This window comes from Heloderma suspectum, chromosome 17 (genome assembly GCF_057233095.1).
Source record: "Heloderma suspectum isolate Gila_16-S chromosome 17, 16-S_ref, whole genome shotgun sequence".
NCBI classification, from domain to species: domain Eukaryota; kingdom Metazoa; phylum Chordata; class Lepidosauria; order Squamata; family Helodermatidae; genus Heloderma; species Heloderma suspectum.
In genome coordinates, this window is record NC_139474.1 from 2777778 (window position 1) to 2793445 (window position 15668).

The 15668-nt window shown below is 49.1% G+C and overlaps 1 protein-coding gene across 2 annotated transcripts; it reads left to right on the top strand.

Annotated features, from left to right (window-relative positions):
- Positions 1-1193: 1193 nt before the first annotated feature.
- On the top strand, positions 1194-14764 carry LOC146334207 (toll-like receptor 2). 2 transcript variants are annotated; one of them, XM_084824671.1, is made up of 3 exons: positions 1194-1882; positions 8774-8889; positions 11251-14764. In XM_084824671.1, exon 3 carries the CDS (start codon positions 11276-11278, stop codon positions 13796-13798), a length of 2523 nt encoding a protein of 840 aa, XP_084680797.1. In that variant the 5' UTR covers positions 1194-1882; positions 8774-8889; positions 11251-11275; the 3' UTR covers positions 13799-14764. The 2 variants fall into 2 exon arrangements, with proteins under 2 accessions (XP_084680797.1, XP_084680798.1); XM_084824672.1 differs by having other exon boundaries at positions 1655-1882; positions 8774-8893.
- The last annotated feature ends 904 nt before the right edge of the window (positions 14765-15668 follow it).

Genomic DNA, 15668 nt, shown 5'->3' on the forward strand with positions numbered 1-15668 from the left:
TGGGCTGTGTTAATAGAACTATAGCTTCCAAATCCCGGGAAGTACTAGTTCCCCTCTACTCAGCACTGGTTAGGCCTCATCTGGAGTACTGTGTCCAGTTCTGGGCACCACACTTGAAGAAGGATGCAGACAAACTGGAGAGGGTTCAGAGGAGGGCAACAAAGATGATCAGGGGACTGGAAACAAAGCCCTATGAAGAGAGACTGAGAGAACTGGGCATGTTTAGCCTTGAGAAGAGAAGACTGAGGGGAGACATGATGGCGCTCTTCAAGCCCTTGAAAGGTTGTCCCAGAGAGGAAGGCCAGGATCTCTTCTCCATCATCCCAGAGTGCAGGACACGGAATCATGGGCTCAAGTGACAGGAAGCCAGATTCCGGCTGAACATCAGGAGAAACTTCCTGACTGTTGGAGCAATACGACAATGGAACCCTTGACCTAGGGAGGCGGTGGGCTCTCCCGCACTGGAAGCACTCAAGACGAGGCTGGACAGCCATCTGCCAGGGATGCTCTGACTTGGATTCCTGCACTGAGCAGGGGGTTGGACTCAGTGGTCTTATAGGCCCCTTCCAACCCTACTATCCTATGACTCTATGATGTCAAGGGTTGACACCTCTCTAGCGCTTAATCTCTAGGAAAAGCTGCTGGGGCTTGAGTCTGTCTCTGTGATCTAGGAGCCCCCTTGATGTGTGGAGACTATTCTATTCCGACTGTGCTGAGAGAAATGAACTTTATGCCTTCTCAGCTCCCATCGGTCCTTTCTCCACCAGATCTAGAGTCACAGAGGCCTGTAGCAAGTCTCCACATATCAAGGGGGCGCCTAGACCATAAAGACGGACTCAAGGCCCAGCAGCTTTTCCTAGAGATTAAGCGCTAGAGAGATGTCAGCCCGTGATGTCTGTGGCAAGCTCTTCTTGATGCCGTCAGTGTGGGCCCTTTCAGGGAAAAGGGGGCCTTTCCCGCAAAACAGCCGACAATGTTATTCATCCCGGAGGCTGCGCAACGTGTTGCCCTGCGTGGCTCCTAGCAGTGAACCTGGCAACGGTCCCGGGTGCCAGCATCCCAGAGGCGTCTGCTGCAGCTGAGAACAGGCTTTGGAGAGAGAGATGCTGCCACCAGCAGCTGGGAAGGAGGAGCATTGCGGCAATGTGCTTGCTTTCAGGCTGGGCGAGGATGTGTCCAGCACTCCACCAGCCAGAAGGGCCCAGAAGCAGTGGCAAAGGGCAAGAATCCGCAAGCTCCCGCCCGCCGCAAATCAGGGGGCTGGACTCGATGGCCTTGTGGGCCCCTTCCAGCCCTACTATTCTATGAAATGCCCACCCAGAGAGAGAGAGAGAGTGGCGGCTGATGCGGGCATCAGGGAGGCAGGCGCAAACTCCATTTGACGCCTGCAGTCACAAGGCTGCTGTGATTTAAGTGGGAGTTTAAAATGCAAAACTGCACATGCTCAAGAGTGGTTTTGTTATTCTTCGTTGTTCTTCTTCTAACCTGTCAGGAACGTAGAAGCGGTTGGAAAGCACGGGACGGGGGACGGGGGACGGGGTTCGCGGGGCGTCCTGGCACCGAGCGAAGCCTGCCCAGCTGCGCCTTGAGAAATTGAGCAACGCCGAGCAGCTGTCCCTTTAAGAAGAAGCCCCGCCCTCTTTTTACCGGGTTTAAAGAGAAAGGGGAAAAATCGCCGTTCTCGCTCGCCCGGCAGTTTCGCTTGTCTCGAAGCTGCGGCCGGGGTCGCGGAGGCGATGGGGGCGCTTTGCTGGAAATGGGAATGATCACCGAGGACTAGAAGGCTGCGCCGCTCTTTTGCGCTTCGGAGCTGCGTACGCGGAATAAAGAGAGCTCCCCCTCTCCCGCAGCCGCCCGTTTGCAGGTCCGGAGGACGCCCAAGGTAAATGGATCTTCCCCGCCTCCCTCTTCCAAACTTGCAACTCGAGGGACGCTGTGTGCTCCCTGTCCAAAGTTTAGAAGGCCGCTTGGAAATGAGAGCGTGTCATTGGCCGCTGGCGAGGTGTTGGTCGCTATGTGACGGGATGGACTCGTGTGCATGTAAATACACACACTCGCACACGCCACCAGCATGGATAAATATGAATGGGTGTGTGTGTGTGTGTGTGTGTGTGTGTATGTATAAGTTATATTAGGTTCATAGTCCGTCTTCGTCTCTCTCTCTGTGTATGTGTATATAATGGCGTAATAAAAGGGATTGCCTCTTTGACGGCTTGCTTTGAACGAGGGCTCAGTGCCTTTGAGCATGTTCAGAGTGCCTTTCACCCTCCACAGGGTAACTGCAGCCAGGCTTCACGTTCTGGGATCGTGGGAAAGGGCTTTGAGCGACCGAATACTACGGTTGGCATCCTCACCTCCCTTCATTTCCTATAGACGTTCCGAGAGCTCCCATTGCTTTCAATGGGTATTCTTGTCCTTGGTTTTAATGTATCCCTCTGCACGGTGGTGGTGGCTGTAGGCGTTTTCCAACTGTGTTGAGGACTATTGCCTGTGTGGAAACTGACACGATAAAACGCTTCACTCATTTGCAGTGTTTGAGACAGTGTATAGCAGTCTGTATATCTGTATTTTAGAAGGGTTTTTTTTTTTTTTTTTTAGCGTTGGAAGGGCTTTTCCTAGATATCGCGCCTTCCAGCAGGGTCGAGTCTGCTGCGGCAAAACCAGCAAGGACACATGGTGCCTTTGTTCAAGACTAACCGATTGATCCTTTTGTTAGAGAATGTTTGACTTCACAAGCGAAAAGGTAGGCTCTTGTGACACCTTAAAGGCTAACAGATTTTTTTATGGCATAACGTGCTTTCATGCACGACAGCCCGCTTCCTCAGACTGATGAAGTGCGCTGTAGTCCCTGAAAGCTTATGCCGCAATACATTTGTTAGCCTTTAAGGGCCCACAAGACTTCTTGTTTTTGCTTCCGCGGGCTAACAGGGTGGCAAACTGTGGCCATTTGTGTATAGTATGGCATGACATTCTTTTCCAGGGTGAATTCAGGAGGGACAGCTCTGAGGATCCAAGTTTAGGTTATCTCAGCAGCCCTTAAAACCAGTCTCTGGTGAAGAGGCTGAGCTGTGAATCACAAAGTCTCCAGTTCAAATTTTGCCTCTTCCATGAAATTATTTAGTGCAATGTGGAGACAGTATTATTACGCTACCTTACAAGGTGGTTGATGAGCACTTTCTTCCAATTTAGTGGCTGGCTACCCTTTATGTGGAAACTTACACACGAAAACATTTCACTAATTTACAGATTGAAAAACTGTTGTTCGTGTTATGTGCCTTTGGTCACTGAGGACAATCTATTTCATGACAGCATAGGCCTTAATTCTGTGCAGGGCAAAACCCAGCAGCCCGCTCCTAATAATAGTTTTGAAGTTCTGGAATGTGTACTATAATAGGTCCTCTGAGTATGTGCAGAGTGCCATTCCCTCAGTATACAGATGATCCAAAACCCACCCCCTCACATCTGAAAATAGGAAGAGGTGATTCCAAGGCAGAGACCAAATATGTGCCCTAGCAGCTCTCGTCATTAACATCTGACTAGTTTCTTATTTACCAGCTGCATAACAGGCAGGAATTCAACAGGCAAAACTCTCCCTTCTGAATTTCTTCCTGACATGCTGCCAGGGGGAAATGGTGCCAGTATTACTGTTGAGTGATGTCTAAATCTGAGCAAAGAACAAAAGGAGTTATATGGCATTTCAAAAGGCTAATAAATCTGTTCAGCTTTATGATTTAAAGCTGATTTAAGATTTAAAACCCCTCTTTTAGGGGTTTTGCTGGGATAGACTAGTAAGACTACCTCTATGGAATACAGAGATGGCGGCATGGATCTTTCCCTGTGACAGAGGAATCTGCACTTCTGTTATGTATGTATACATTAATTTATATATCTCTGGGGGGTTTCCTCCCCTGCCCCAGAGGTATGCTGTGGGTGCATGCAGATACATAGAAGGAAAGGTAAACTTCTGAGCCTGGCAGGGCATGGGAATCACTTGAACTGCAGCTCCCTGGACCTTGGCTCCAGGACCTGTTAGCCAGGCCAGGCCTCAGTCCTAGAATTTGAGAAGTAATAGAATGCACAAGTTGGATCTGCAACAGAATGCTGCAGTGTGGAGTGTTCCTGACAGCCATGCCCTTTTAAAGGATATTCCATTCTTTCTAAAGATTGGGGGGGGGGGTATTTCTGCAACCTTTGGGGTCCCCCTGCTGCCTGGAGCCTGCTAATACTGCCCTCTGTGTGTGTGGACAGTGCTGTTTTGGCTACATAAGGATTCTCGCTCCAAGAACTGAGTTTGCAAATGAATTCCTTGAGCATGTACAGAGGGTACATTCTAGGGAACCCACAGACCTGAGATTAGGGGGGAAAGTTTTCAGGTGCAGTGGGTGTACTCCTTGCACCTCTCTTTTGACACTCTTGCAGGCTGCCCTGTCTCAATGGAGCTCAGGGGAGTATACCTGGGATTTACTCCATTTTATCTTCACAACAACCCTGTGAAGGATATATGGAGTTGAGAGAGAACGTGTCTTCCCTGCCTAAGGCCACATAGCCATCTTCATGGTCGAGCCGGGGTTTGAACCTCCTAGGCTCACACGCTGCCTGCTGATACGACACTGTCTCTCTTAATTTTGGAACTAAGTGATTACTTTTAGAAATTAACCACTGGCATATTTGGGTAGAATTCTGCTGCTCCTGGGCCTTCTCTGCTTCTAATCTGATTTCCTTGGCCTCCAAATTCTCACCCTAACGCTCCTCATCTGAATATCCGGTTTGCTTCATTCTACTGCTCAGTATGTGTTATGAATGTCTGTTTGTGTGAGCAGAATGCCAGGACGGTGAGAGCAAACGGAAGCCATGGGATGCATTTTCCAAGCCAAAAATGTATTAAAGTGTAACATGAGGGGAAATGAGCATTGGCCAGCAACTAACCAAATATTTGGGTTGTTTTTTCTTGTTTTTAAAACCAGCAATGGGGTGGGGGGTGAAGTCACAGTAGCGATCAAAACATATACCATTTTTATGTGACATTTATGCCTCCAGGCGTAATCCTTTCTTCCTGGCTGTTATCGCAAATACTCAGAATTGTAAATTTGTGTGCTTTGCTGTTTTATATCATTCGAAAAGTAGACTGAGGAAGAAAGCTCAAATAAATTAAAAAAAATAACATCAGCCTTTTGAATTAAAAAAAAAAAGTTGGTTATTAAGCGACCTTTCAAAAACCAATAATCTGGTTTAAAAGTGACATGGGAGTACAACAGATGCAAAAATGAAGTCTGCACTCAAAATCTTTTAAAACTGAATGCAGGACTCTCTGTCAAACACTGCTTAAATACAAATGTTGTCCTGAGAGCTGTTCGCTGCAAGATGTACATAAACCAGAGGCGAAGAATATCCGACTCTTTTTTAGATCGGCCATTATAAATAGGACAACATAGATTGTGTATATTTTAATATCCATGTAAAATACATTAAAATGATATTTTATAAATGTGTGCCAGACTCTTGTCAACTGAACAGCATGGACATCGACTTTCCATGTCATAGAGAAACATCGTTGTGACCAACCCTTGCTTCTGGTAAATTCGAGTCAATCTCGACATGATGCAGGACATCCATGAGTTAGAAACACGAGTGGATCAGGGCCACAATTAAGCGGGAAGGGTTAACACCCCCCATGCTGTTCCCCAATTTAAATCACTGCCCCGAAGCTACGACTAGCTGTGAAGGGCAAGGAGATGGGTACAATGTGGGTGCCTGCATTCTTTTTCATTTCTGCACCTAATTTACACATGGTGTCATAAAACAGGGCAGATGTTTTTCTTCCTCTCTTATAATAGTAGAACTCCCCATAAAATGAATCTGCAGCATTGGAGGCTGGTGGCCCTGATGTCAGAGGGGCTGTGAATCTGCTCTGGGTTTCAGTTGGAACCAGTCAGAACTCTAAAGGAGCTCTCCGAGGTGCTTGCACGACTGACTGGTTCTGACTGAAACCTGGAGCAGATTCAACGCCCCACTGACATCGGAGCCACCAGCCTCCACTGATCAGCAGTAGGTTTCAGATCAGTCAACATAATGTGCTTATTTATTTATTTACAGTATTTTTACCCCTCTCTTCAGCCAAAAAAGGGTCCCAGAGCAATTTACACAGACTAATAATGAGACACCCCCTGCCCTCAGGTGCACAATCTAAAAGACGCGACGCAAAAGGAAAAGACACTGGGAGGGACGAGGGCGTGGGCAAGCAAAACTCAGCCACCAGCTTCAAAGTTTTTATGGGTGCTCTTTCTGGCAGGGAAGAGCAAAGCAAGCTCCCTGCAGCTGTTCCCCCTCTGGCTGAGGAAGGCCTACAGGGCGCAAATCTGCATATGCTCATTTCTATCTTATATATGCACATTTAGAAAGAACTGCTAGGATTTACGTCAGTTTCACAGCAGGCAAAGCCGGCCAGTTAATTTCCCATCCAGATCATGTATTTTACATTCTTCAGTTAATTTGCACCTGGCCCAAACAGAGAATGCTTCCCCCCCCTTTAAGCTTAATTGCTATGCAGGGGAAGATTGGGGGGGGTCTTGCAAGATATGGGGAGGGGGGAGTTAACCCTTCCCTCCCCAGCTGCAATCCCCCTCAGGAATGGCCCCCTGCACAGCAATTAAGCTGAGGAAAATAACCCTCTTCTTAGCCCTCAGGATCTGGGGCCCTGGGAAATAATTGAGGACTGGGGCCCCGTCAGTCCTGCCCAGGCAACGCCCCAGTTTATATTTATTTTAATGTATGGAATTTGCTGCCGAAGGATGTGTCAGTGACAGCAGTTACCTTGGATGGTTTTCAAGGGCGATTGGACAGATTCTTGCAGGAGGAGGCATCCAAGTGGTTACTGGCCATGATAGTTCAGTGCAGCCTTCTCAGCCCGGAACCCTCCAGCTGTCTTAGACTACAGTTCCCATCATCTCCAGCCCATGGGGCAACAGCAGGAGAGGGCTGTTTCCTTCACCCCCTGCATGTGGGCTTCTCAGAGGCATCTATCTGTCCACTGTTGGAAGCAGGATAGTGGGGGGAGGACTCTTGGTTTGATCCAGGGGAGGAAAAGGGCGAGGCGGGGAATTCATCACCTTGGCAGCTCATTGCTCAGGAGTGATGAATGATTCTTGGCCACACCTACTGCAAACAGGCTCTTTTAAGGGTCACATCCCTATCAGCATCTCTAAGCAAACAGTAGTGGTTAAACTTCACCAGCTGGTGAGACCTGTGTTCAAAAGTACCTCCCTTGAGGCTCTATAAAAGGGGGTGAGGCCTTCCACTTCTCCCGAACTGCAGAGGAATGACCTCATTCCCATAAGGAGTGTTTCTATGGCACTCAAATGGAGTCTTGTGTCCAGCGTGCGAAAGTGCAGAGCACAAAAGACAGTTTCAAGGTTAATGGGTTTTAAAACGGTGTGCGACCGTTTCGCTGGTTACAGATCTGCGTAACAACAAATAAGGTGCTGTTTTGGAGGCACTTGCCATGTCTGTGCAACTCAGTATCTGCCGATCTAGATTGCAAAAGGGCCTCTGCGTTCTATACATCTTTTCTATAAACTTTCTATAAACATTTCATAAGGATTCATTCGCAGAGCCATGCCTGCTCAGGGTCCTGTCGTTCTGTGCAGACACCTGTGTGTTGCATTGCAGATTTACTTCCACTTCTTTCTTTTATGACAAAGTAGTCTTGTTTTCTATGGAAGAAAAGCATATAAGGAAATTAATACTAATAAGTAGTGGGCTCTCCTGCACTGGAGGCATTCAAGACGAGGCTGGACAGCCATCTGTCAGGGATGCTCTGACTTGGATTCCTGCATTGAACACGGGGTTGGACTCGATGGTCTTGTAGGCCCCTTACAACCCTACTATTCTATGATTCTATAATACGATCGTAGCAGTCAGGCACCCCTCCACTGTGCCTGGCTACATCTCCGGCTAAGAGCCCTCCTCTATCCCCCCCACCAACTGTCAGTGCTGAGGATGTCAAAGGAAGCAGCAGCCCTTCCACCCTCTCTATGGCCTGCTGAACTTTGCAAGGAAGAATCTAGTGCCTAAGTTTTGCTTTTCTTCCTCCTCCCTCCCAGTCCCCTTCCCTTTTGTGTCGTGTCTTTTAGACTGTAAGCTTGCAGGCAGATACTTTCTTATTTCTTATCTTTGTAAGCTGCCTTGGAAGCCTTTTTGGCTAAAGGGCGGGATAAAGATGCCATAAATGAATAACAAATAAATGATAATTACCTTCTTCCCTTCCTGCAATGAATAGAAGCGGACTCATTATGGGGCAAGGCATCATTAATTCCCCAGCTGCACTCAAAAGGAAGGAAAACTCAGGGTGGAAACTGGAAGCTGGAAGCTTTTAATTAGTATTGCAAGGGATATTTGCTGAACAGGACTTACTTGTGAGTAAACATGATAGAAGCACCCTGGCCATGGGGAAGGGCATTGCTAGATAATACAGCACTATTTTAGATGCTACATGGGACCATTGCATTAATTCTGCTTCCAGCTAACTGTAGTAAAGCCTGAATAGTGTCAAAGGGTTCAGGAATGGAAGCAAACGTGGGGTGCAACCCTAAACACACTTTAAAGTTTCACTGCCTGCTCATCTGAGGGCAACTTTTGCCAGCAACAGGCGACTAACAGGAGTAATTTTAATGTGGTGGGGTGGGGAGATATTATTGTCATGATTCACTATGTGAGAACCATTCCTTCTTGCTTCCAGTAAAAGTGCTTGTTTTTGTCCTTTTCCCCCCCAATCCAGGACTGTTGTCCTGAGTCAGCATGGAGGATTTAGAAGACCTGCAAATACCGTCTACACAGATTTCTCCACCTGTCACTTGACATTCACCCCGGGAAACTGGCATCCTTCTGCTCTCAGTATGTATGTCCCTGTGTTTCTTGGCGCATTTCTTTATTTAATTTATGTCCTGCCTTTCCTCCAAGGAACTCAGGCACTATACATTGTCCTTCCTCCCATTCTGTCCTTCCTCCCATTTTATCCTCACGACAACCCTGTGAGGTGGGCTAAGCTGCAAGCCTACCAAGGTCACTGGTCCAAGGTCACCGAGCGAGCTTCACGGCCGAGTAGGGATTTGAACTTTGCGCTCCCAAGTCCTCATCCGAAACTCTAACCATTGCACCCCGCTGGCTCTAAATCTGGGGAGAGGGATTGCCCAGAGATGCCAATAGTTCTCTCAAACAGCAGGTGAGGATATTTAGCCTTTGTCTGAGCCATGGCACTTCAGAAATGACAGCATGCCCCTCCGTGCCAAAAGTACTCTTTTTATTATTCTTAATTGAATTTGATTTGACTGAATTAATTCTCTGCAAGGAGAAGTGGATGGTCAAGAGAGGAAGCTAGGTGAGAACCCTTCCGTCTGACATGCTGGGCGTCTTTGTACAGGGATCGTGTGAGCAGCTGCTTGTAGTCTGAGGTTGTTCACAGTCCAGATATACCTCCTGTTTGTGAGAATCGGGCCCAAGTGACTACTGTTCTGGCGAACAATGAAGTGAGCCTCTGTTCTAAGGGCCAAACTAGAAGCCGAGATGTGTGGGGTGTTGTTGTTGTTGTATTTTTGCTCCGCCCCCTTTGCCTGTGGCCCCGCCCACCACTGGAATGCTGCCCCCAAGATCTCCAGCTTTGAGGGGGCCATTGGCAAAGCCCCCTGCAGTGCTGCCCCCTCCACTAGGGGGCAGCACTGGTCTGATTGAGACCAGTGAGAGCACACTGAGAGCCAGTGTGGTGTAATGGTTAGAGCATTGGACTGGGACTCGGGAGATCTGGGTTCTAGTCCCCACTCGGCCATGGAAGCTCACTGGGTGACTTTGGGCCAGTCACAGACTCTCAGCCCAACCCACCTCACAGGGTTGTTGTTGTGAGGATAAAATGGAGAGGAGGAGGATAATGTAAGCCACCTTGGGTTCCTTGCAAAAGGAAAATTGCAAGAGGGGTATAAATGCAATAAATGCATGCATGCATGCGGTCCATAAGCTGCCATTTTGATTTCTCACAGTACCCCTGGCATAGCAGCGGCGACAGAGGGCTTCCTTTTGTAGTTCAAACCACTGCTCTTCTTCAGGCTTCCTTCCTTCAGCAAAGCCTTTCTGTACCCGCATGATGGAACCCCTATGCACTGTAAACTATTCCCGGGGAACGCCCTTGGGTGTACAGTCGGGGCCAAACCAAACACACGTTTGGTTTCCATTTGTCTGTCCCATTCATGTTCTGAAAAGGTGTCCTCCTTTGGGTTGTTTTTACATGGGAAAAGGTTCTGCAGGTGAGGGGAGTGAAACCTTTCGGCCGCCTCCCCCGTTTTACCACGCTCCTGACCGTTTTCGCCAGCCACCCTCTCACTTTTGGTATTGGGGCTGGACTGGTAGAAAAGTGCTTAATGTGACGGAGCAGGAGGAGATAAGGTGGGGAAAGGGTTCGCTCCCCTCACTCGTGCATCTCTTCTGACGTTAAAAGCAGATTCCCCAACCAGACACTGGCCGGCCTCTACCATAAGGCAGAGTGAGGCAGTTGCCTCAGGTGACAGACGCTGGGAGGCGGCAGCAAGGTGTTGGAGCGGTGACCTTTGCGCCATGCCCAGCGCCCCCTAAGCTAGCCCGCTGCCTTCAGGTGCAGTGGGGAACGCCGGCCCATCCCCAGCATTGAAGAGGGCTTTGGCTATTGGGCAGTATAGAAATGAAATGATAAATAAATGCTCTTCAAGTCCTTGAAAGGTTGTCACAGAGAAGAAGGCCAGGATCTCTTCTCGATCATCCCAGAGTGCAGGACACAGAATCATGGGCTCCAGTTACAGGAAGCCAGATTCCGGCTGAACGTCAGGAGAAACCTCTGGACTGTTAGAGCAATACAACAGTGGAACCAATTCCCTGGGGAGGTGGTGGGCTCTCCCACACTGGAGGCACTCAAGAATTTGAAGCCCACTGCAGTACAGGATTGTTTGGTTTTAAATCTGACTCATGAATAGCCAGACAGCCACTAGTAGACCGAAACAAATATTTCATGTACTGCGATCAAACAAACTGGAGCTCGACATTACATAGCATTATGTAGGAGTGCTGCTTGCTCCATTCAGTTAAGGATTGATCAATTTTGCTTGTTAGCCACAAGAATTTTCATAATTTATTTCTCCCCCCTCCCCCTGAAAAATGATTGTGCTGGCTATATAGAAGAGGGGAACTTTCCTGGGCAACTTACTGTCTTGGTTTTTGTCTTCCTTCCCTGCTAAGGTTGACAGTAAAGATGTGAAGTGGAATGGATCTGCCCCCACTTGCCGCCCCATGGCTAGTTGTGTGTTCGGTGTTCCTGAGTCTAGCCGAACAGTCTGAGGTGTCACTTTGTCAGATCTCCTTCAACAAGAAAGCCATTTGTCGAGGTCAGAACCTGGTTCGAGTCCCTCTGGATCTCCCCAGCACTCTGGAGTTATTGGACCTCTCTTACAACAAGATCGAACAGATCACCCCAGGAGATTTCTCAGCCTTGACCCAGCTGAAAGGCCTAGATCTGGGTTACAATAGAATCTTTTCTATTGCGAGTGATTCCTTCGCCTCAAACATCCTTTTGGAACAACTAAGTCTCTTCAACAATTCGCTGAGGGAGATCCCTTCGCAGGCATTGAAACCACTGAAAAACCTGAAGCTGTTATCAATCTCTAACAACCTTTATCCCCGCTCAGTGTTGGATGGAGTGTTCAGCACTTTGACGAATCTTGAAGACCTCTCCTTGGGGGGCCCCGTCATCTACACAGTGGGCAGCCAGGACTTCCTTCCTCTGGAAAAGATCCCACTGAAGAAGTTTTCCCTGAAAACGGCCTCCAGTTTGATGGAGTATCAAAAAGGGGCCTTCTCTAAACTCAACACTACAGCCTTCTGGTGTGACATCGCACTAGACAAAACTGCAGAGGCCTTGCTGCTTATGCTTCAGGACTTGTCGGGGAAGCCAATGCAGTATCTCCGTTTCCGTAACCTCTTTGAGTTCATGTACTACACCGATACCATGGACCTCTTCTCTGGCTTGGCTGAAGTAGAGACAAAAGAGCTAGTCTTCTACAGGGGAAAGTTCAACGAGAACTTGTTGCGCCTGGTCCTGCTGAATGTTGAGAAGTCCCGTATTCAGGACCTCTCCTTCATAGCCATTGATTTTGCACGGTCCCCCCAGTGGAAGCCCCCGGAAGCTGGCATTGCCAACCTGACCCTCCGCAACTTGGTGCTGAAGGACATTAGCAATCCAGACATCCTGCGTTTTGACTGGACCTTCACATGGTTCGCCGGTGTGACTTACCTCTCCATCCTCAATGTGAACTTTAACTTTGTGCCCTGTGATGCCTGGGGCGAGATGAGGAACGTGGTGGCTCTGAACATTTCCAACAACCGCCTGATCGATAGCTACATCTTCAACGAGGGCTGCCTATACCAGGACATCATGCCCAAACTGGAACAGCTCAACCTTAGCTATAATGCGTTAACCCTCCTGAGAACAGTGTCCAGGTTGACTTCCAACTGGCCCCAACTCTCTCAGTTAGATGTGAGCCACAACCAAATTGGGCGATTGAATGAATGGCCATGTACTTGGAGTCCCAGTCTTGTTTGGTTGGCCTTGGCTAACAATGCAGTTACTATGGAGATCTTCAAGTGCCTTCCCACCACATTGCACTTCCTGGACTTGTCCTACTCTCAGCTGGAACGGCTTGATATGAAGTACTTTGAGGTTGCTGTTGACCTCCGAGAATTGCTGCTGAGTGGGAACAAGATCAAGTTCATTCCTACAGAGTGGAGTTGCCCAAACCTGAGGGTCTTGAAAGTGGACAGCAACTCCTTTGGAGTCATCAGCAAAGGTTCCTTTGTCAACATGCCGCATCTTGCCCAGCTGAAAGCAGGGAACAACCCTTACCACTGTGTCTGTGACCTCTATAGCTTCCTTCAAGAGACCATGAGGAATGGCAAGTTGATGCTGCTGGACTGGCCCAGTGGGTGGACATGTTACCACCCAGAACCTCTGCTGGACACGTCTGTGGCTGCTTATGCTCCCAGGGTGACAGAGTGTGACATCACGGTGGTGGTGGCCATTGCGGTCACCATCACAGCCACAGTGGTGATAGTCTGTGTGGTTTTGTGTTGGAGGTTTGACGTTCCTTGGTATCTCAGAGCTACCTTCCATATTGTTCGGTCCAAATACCGGGCTAGCCGCTCCCAGCCGGCACGGCAGTTTGCTTATCATGCCTTCATCTCCTATAGCTCTGCTGATGCCGAGTGGGTGAGGCGAGAACTCCTCCAGAGGCTGGAGGCTTCGAGCCCACCGTACCGCGTGTGCATTCATGAGCGTGACTTCACGCCAGGACGGTGGATCATCGACAACATAATCGAGAACATGGAGAACAGCTGCAAGGTCATCTTTGTCCTCTCGCGCAGTTTTGTCGACAGCGATTGGTGCAATTATGAGCTCTACTTTGCCCACCAGCGGGCGGTGGGCCTGGATTTTGAAGACGTGGTGCTGGTGGTGAAGGAAGCCATTGACCTGCAGGCATTGCCCAACAAGTTTTGCAAGTTGCGGAAGATGTTAAGTACGAAGACGTATTTGGAGTGGCCTTCAGAACCTGGTCGGCAAGCCTTCTTCTGGGTCCAGTTGACCTCTGTTCTGGGAAAGGCCGAGACGGTCAATACAGACCCAAAGAACGCTTCACCTAACACAGATCGCATGTTGGATGGAGTGCCTGACGATCATTTTCAGATGGACAATCTAGACGGAGAAAACACCGTTGTGGAGACCCCGGACAGTTAGGCAAGGTTTGATCTAAGCTCAGCAACGCATTCAGTATTCATTGCCTGTTCCAGAAACTTTCAAGTTGGATCAGTAATGTGCCTGTGTGGTACAGGATGCCATTTTGGAGGAGGACAGATGAAACACAGGAGTTTACCTTAGACCAGGTCATCCAGTCCAGTACTATCTGCTCCAGGGGTACAGAACCACTTTCAGCTCAGGGCTCAAATTCCATTTCAGAGAAGCTCTTGTGGCCCGCCTTCCAGTGGTGGGTGGGGGCAAAGGGGGTGGAGCCTAAATACAACCCCTCCTCCTGGATATTTTAGCTTCAAGCTCTTACTGCTAGCCATGAAGCATTAGGAGAGACATTTCAGCCTTGTAGAAGGGGGGGGGGGAATGCAAAGCCAAGAGACAACCAAATGAACAGTGGGTGGAGGGATGTGGGTGGGGCCAGGAGAAGGGGGCGTGGCCTTATGGAGGGCCAGATTTGGCCTGAGGTTCTGCACCATGGTCAACTCTGACTGGCAACACCTGTGCAGGGTCTCAGGCAAAGGTCTCTCTCCTCCTGATACCCTTTTTTAAACTGGAGATGCTGCCAGTGTTTTGGAGCTCAGACCTCACCTCTTCCTTGTATTTAGGTTCTTGGGCAAGTTACTTTTCTTTTAGTCTCATCAGTTTCGCTTCTGGGAAACGCGTCTTTTGTGACCAGCCACGCCAACCCCGGCAGCCGGTTTTGTGAATGAGCGCTTCCCCCGGGGGGCCATTTTGTGAAAGCGCCCACACCATCCTCTCAAAATTCCAAATGTGCCCACTGACCAAAAAGGTTGGAGACTCTTGCTTTGGAGAATCCGCTGCAGGACATGAGTGCAAGATGTCTTTCCCAGCAGCTGCTGGACAGAAGCATACTGTTCCAAATGGAACGTACAGCAACTGGAAATGTACAGCATATTGCTGACTTGTAAAGTAAAAACTGTATGAAGTAAGAGTTCCTTTATCCTGTTGTCTCTGCATTGAATGCTTTGGGGAGTTGAGAGGGGGGTGTATATTGCGGAGGGGGGGGGAGGGGGGAGGTCCAGCCAGCTTGCAGGGCGCAGAGAGGTGGTCTCTGCAAGTGGCAGGTTTGGGAGGTTGTTATTAAAAGGCTTCCATTGCCAGGGGACCACAAGTTGTACTCCTTCACACACCCACACACCCACAACTCCAAAGGGTCTTGGGTCCTTCCTGGTATATGCAGAGGGGAGTATGCGGGGTGTGCACGCCGTGTGTGTCTGTAGTTCCCACCCTGCGGCCCTCCTATCCATTGATAGAACTAGGGACCTGAACTGGAACCTGAAACATAGCAGGTAGAAGGTACTGCTGTTAACCAAACAAAAGCAGAACGTAACACCCCACCATCTGAACCTTGTCCTTCATTGGGTTTTCCAAGCGATGAAGATCTTAAACAAAAAGACGTATTTGCCCCAAATCTCAATCTCTCTCTCTCCCCCCACACACACACACCACTGTATAATGTATGTTATACTAGGAAGGAAGGCCTTGTTCAGACCATGTTAGCTGGGCGCGATCTGAGTAAGGATTAAATTGGGGGGACACTTTGGAAAGCCAGCTTTTATGTTCTGCAGTGCTTAGAGGCAGAAGTGTCCCTGGGGTGAGATCCAGGCCTCTAAGCAGCCATGCATCTTCAAGTCTGAAACGCTGGTGCCAGCTCCAGGTTTTGGAGGGCCCTTGGGCAAGACACCCTCAATATGCCCCTAAGTGAGTCCACCTTTCACCGCCATGGTCCCCGCTGCTCTCGCTACTCCTCTTCCTCCTCATGGCTGCTACGTGCTTGCTTGGCAGGCAGACAGCCAGGGAGCAAGGAGGCCGCGGCATCCCCTGCCCCTCTTCCTCA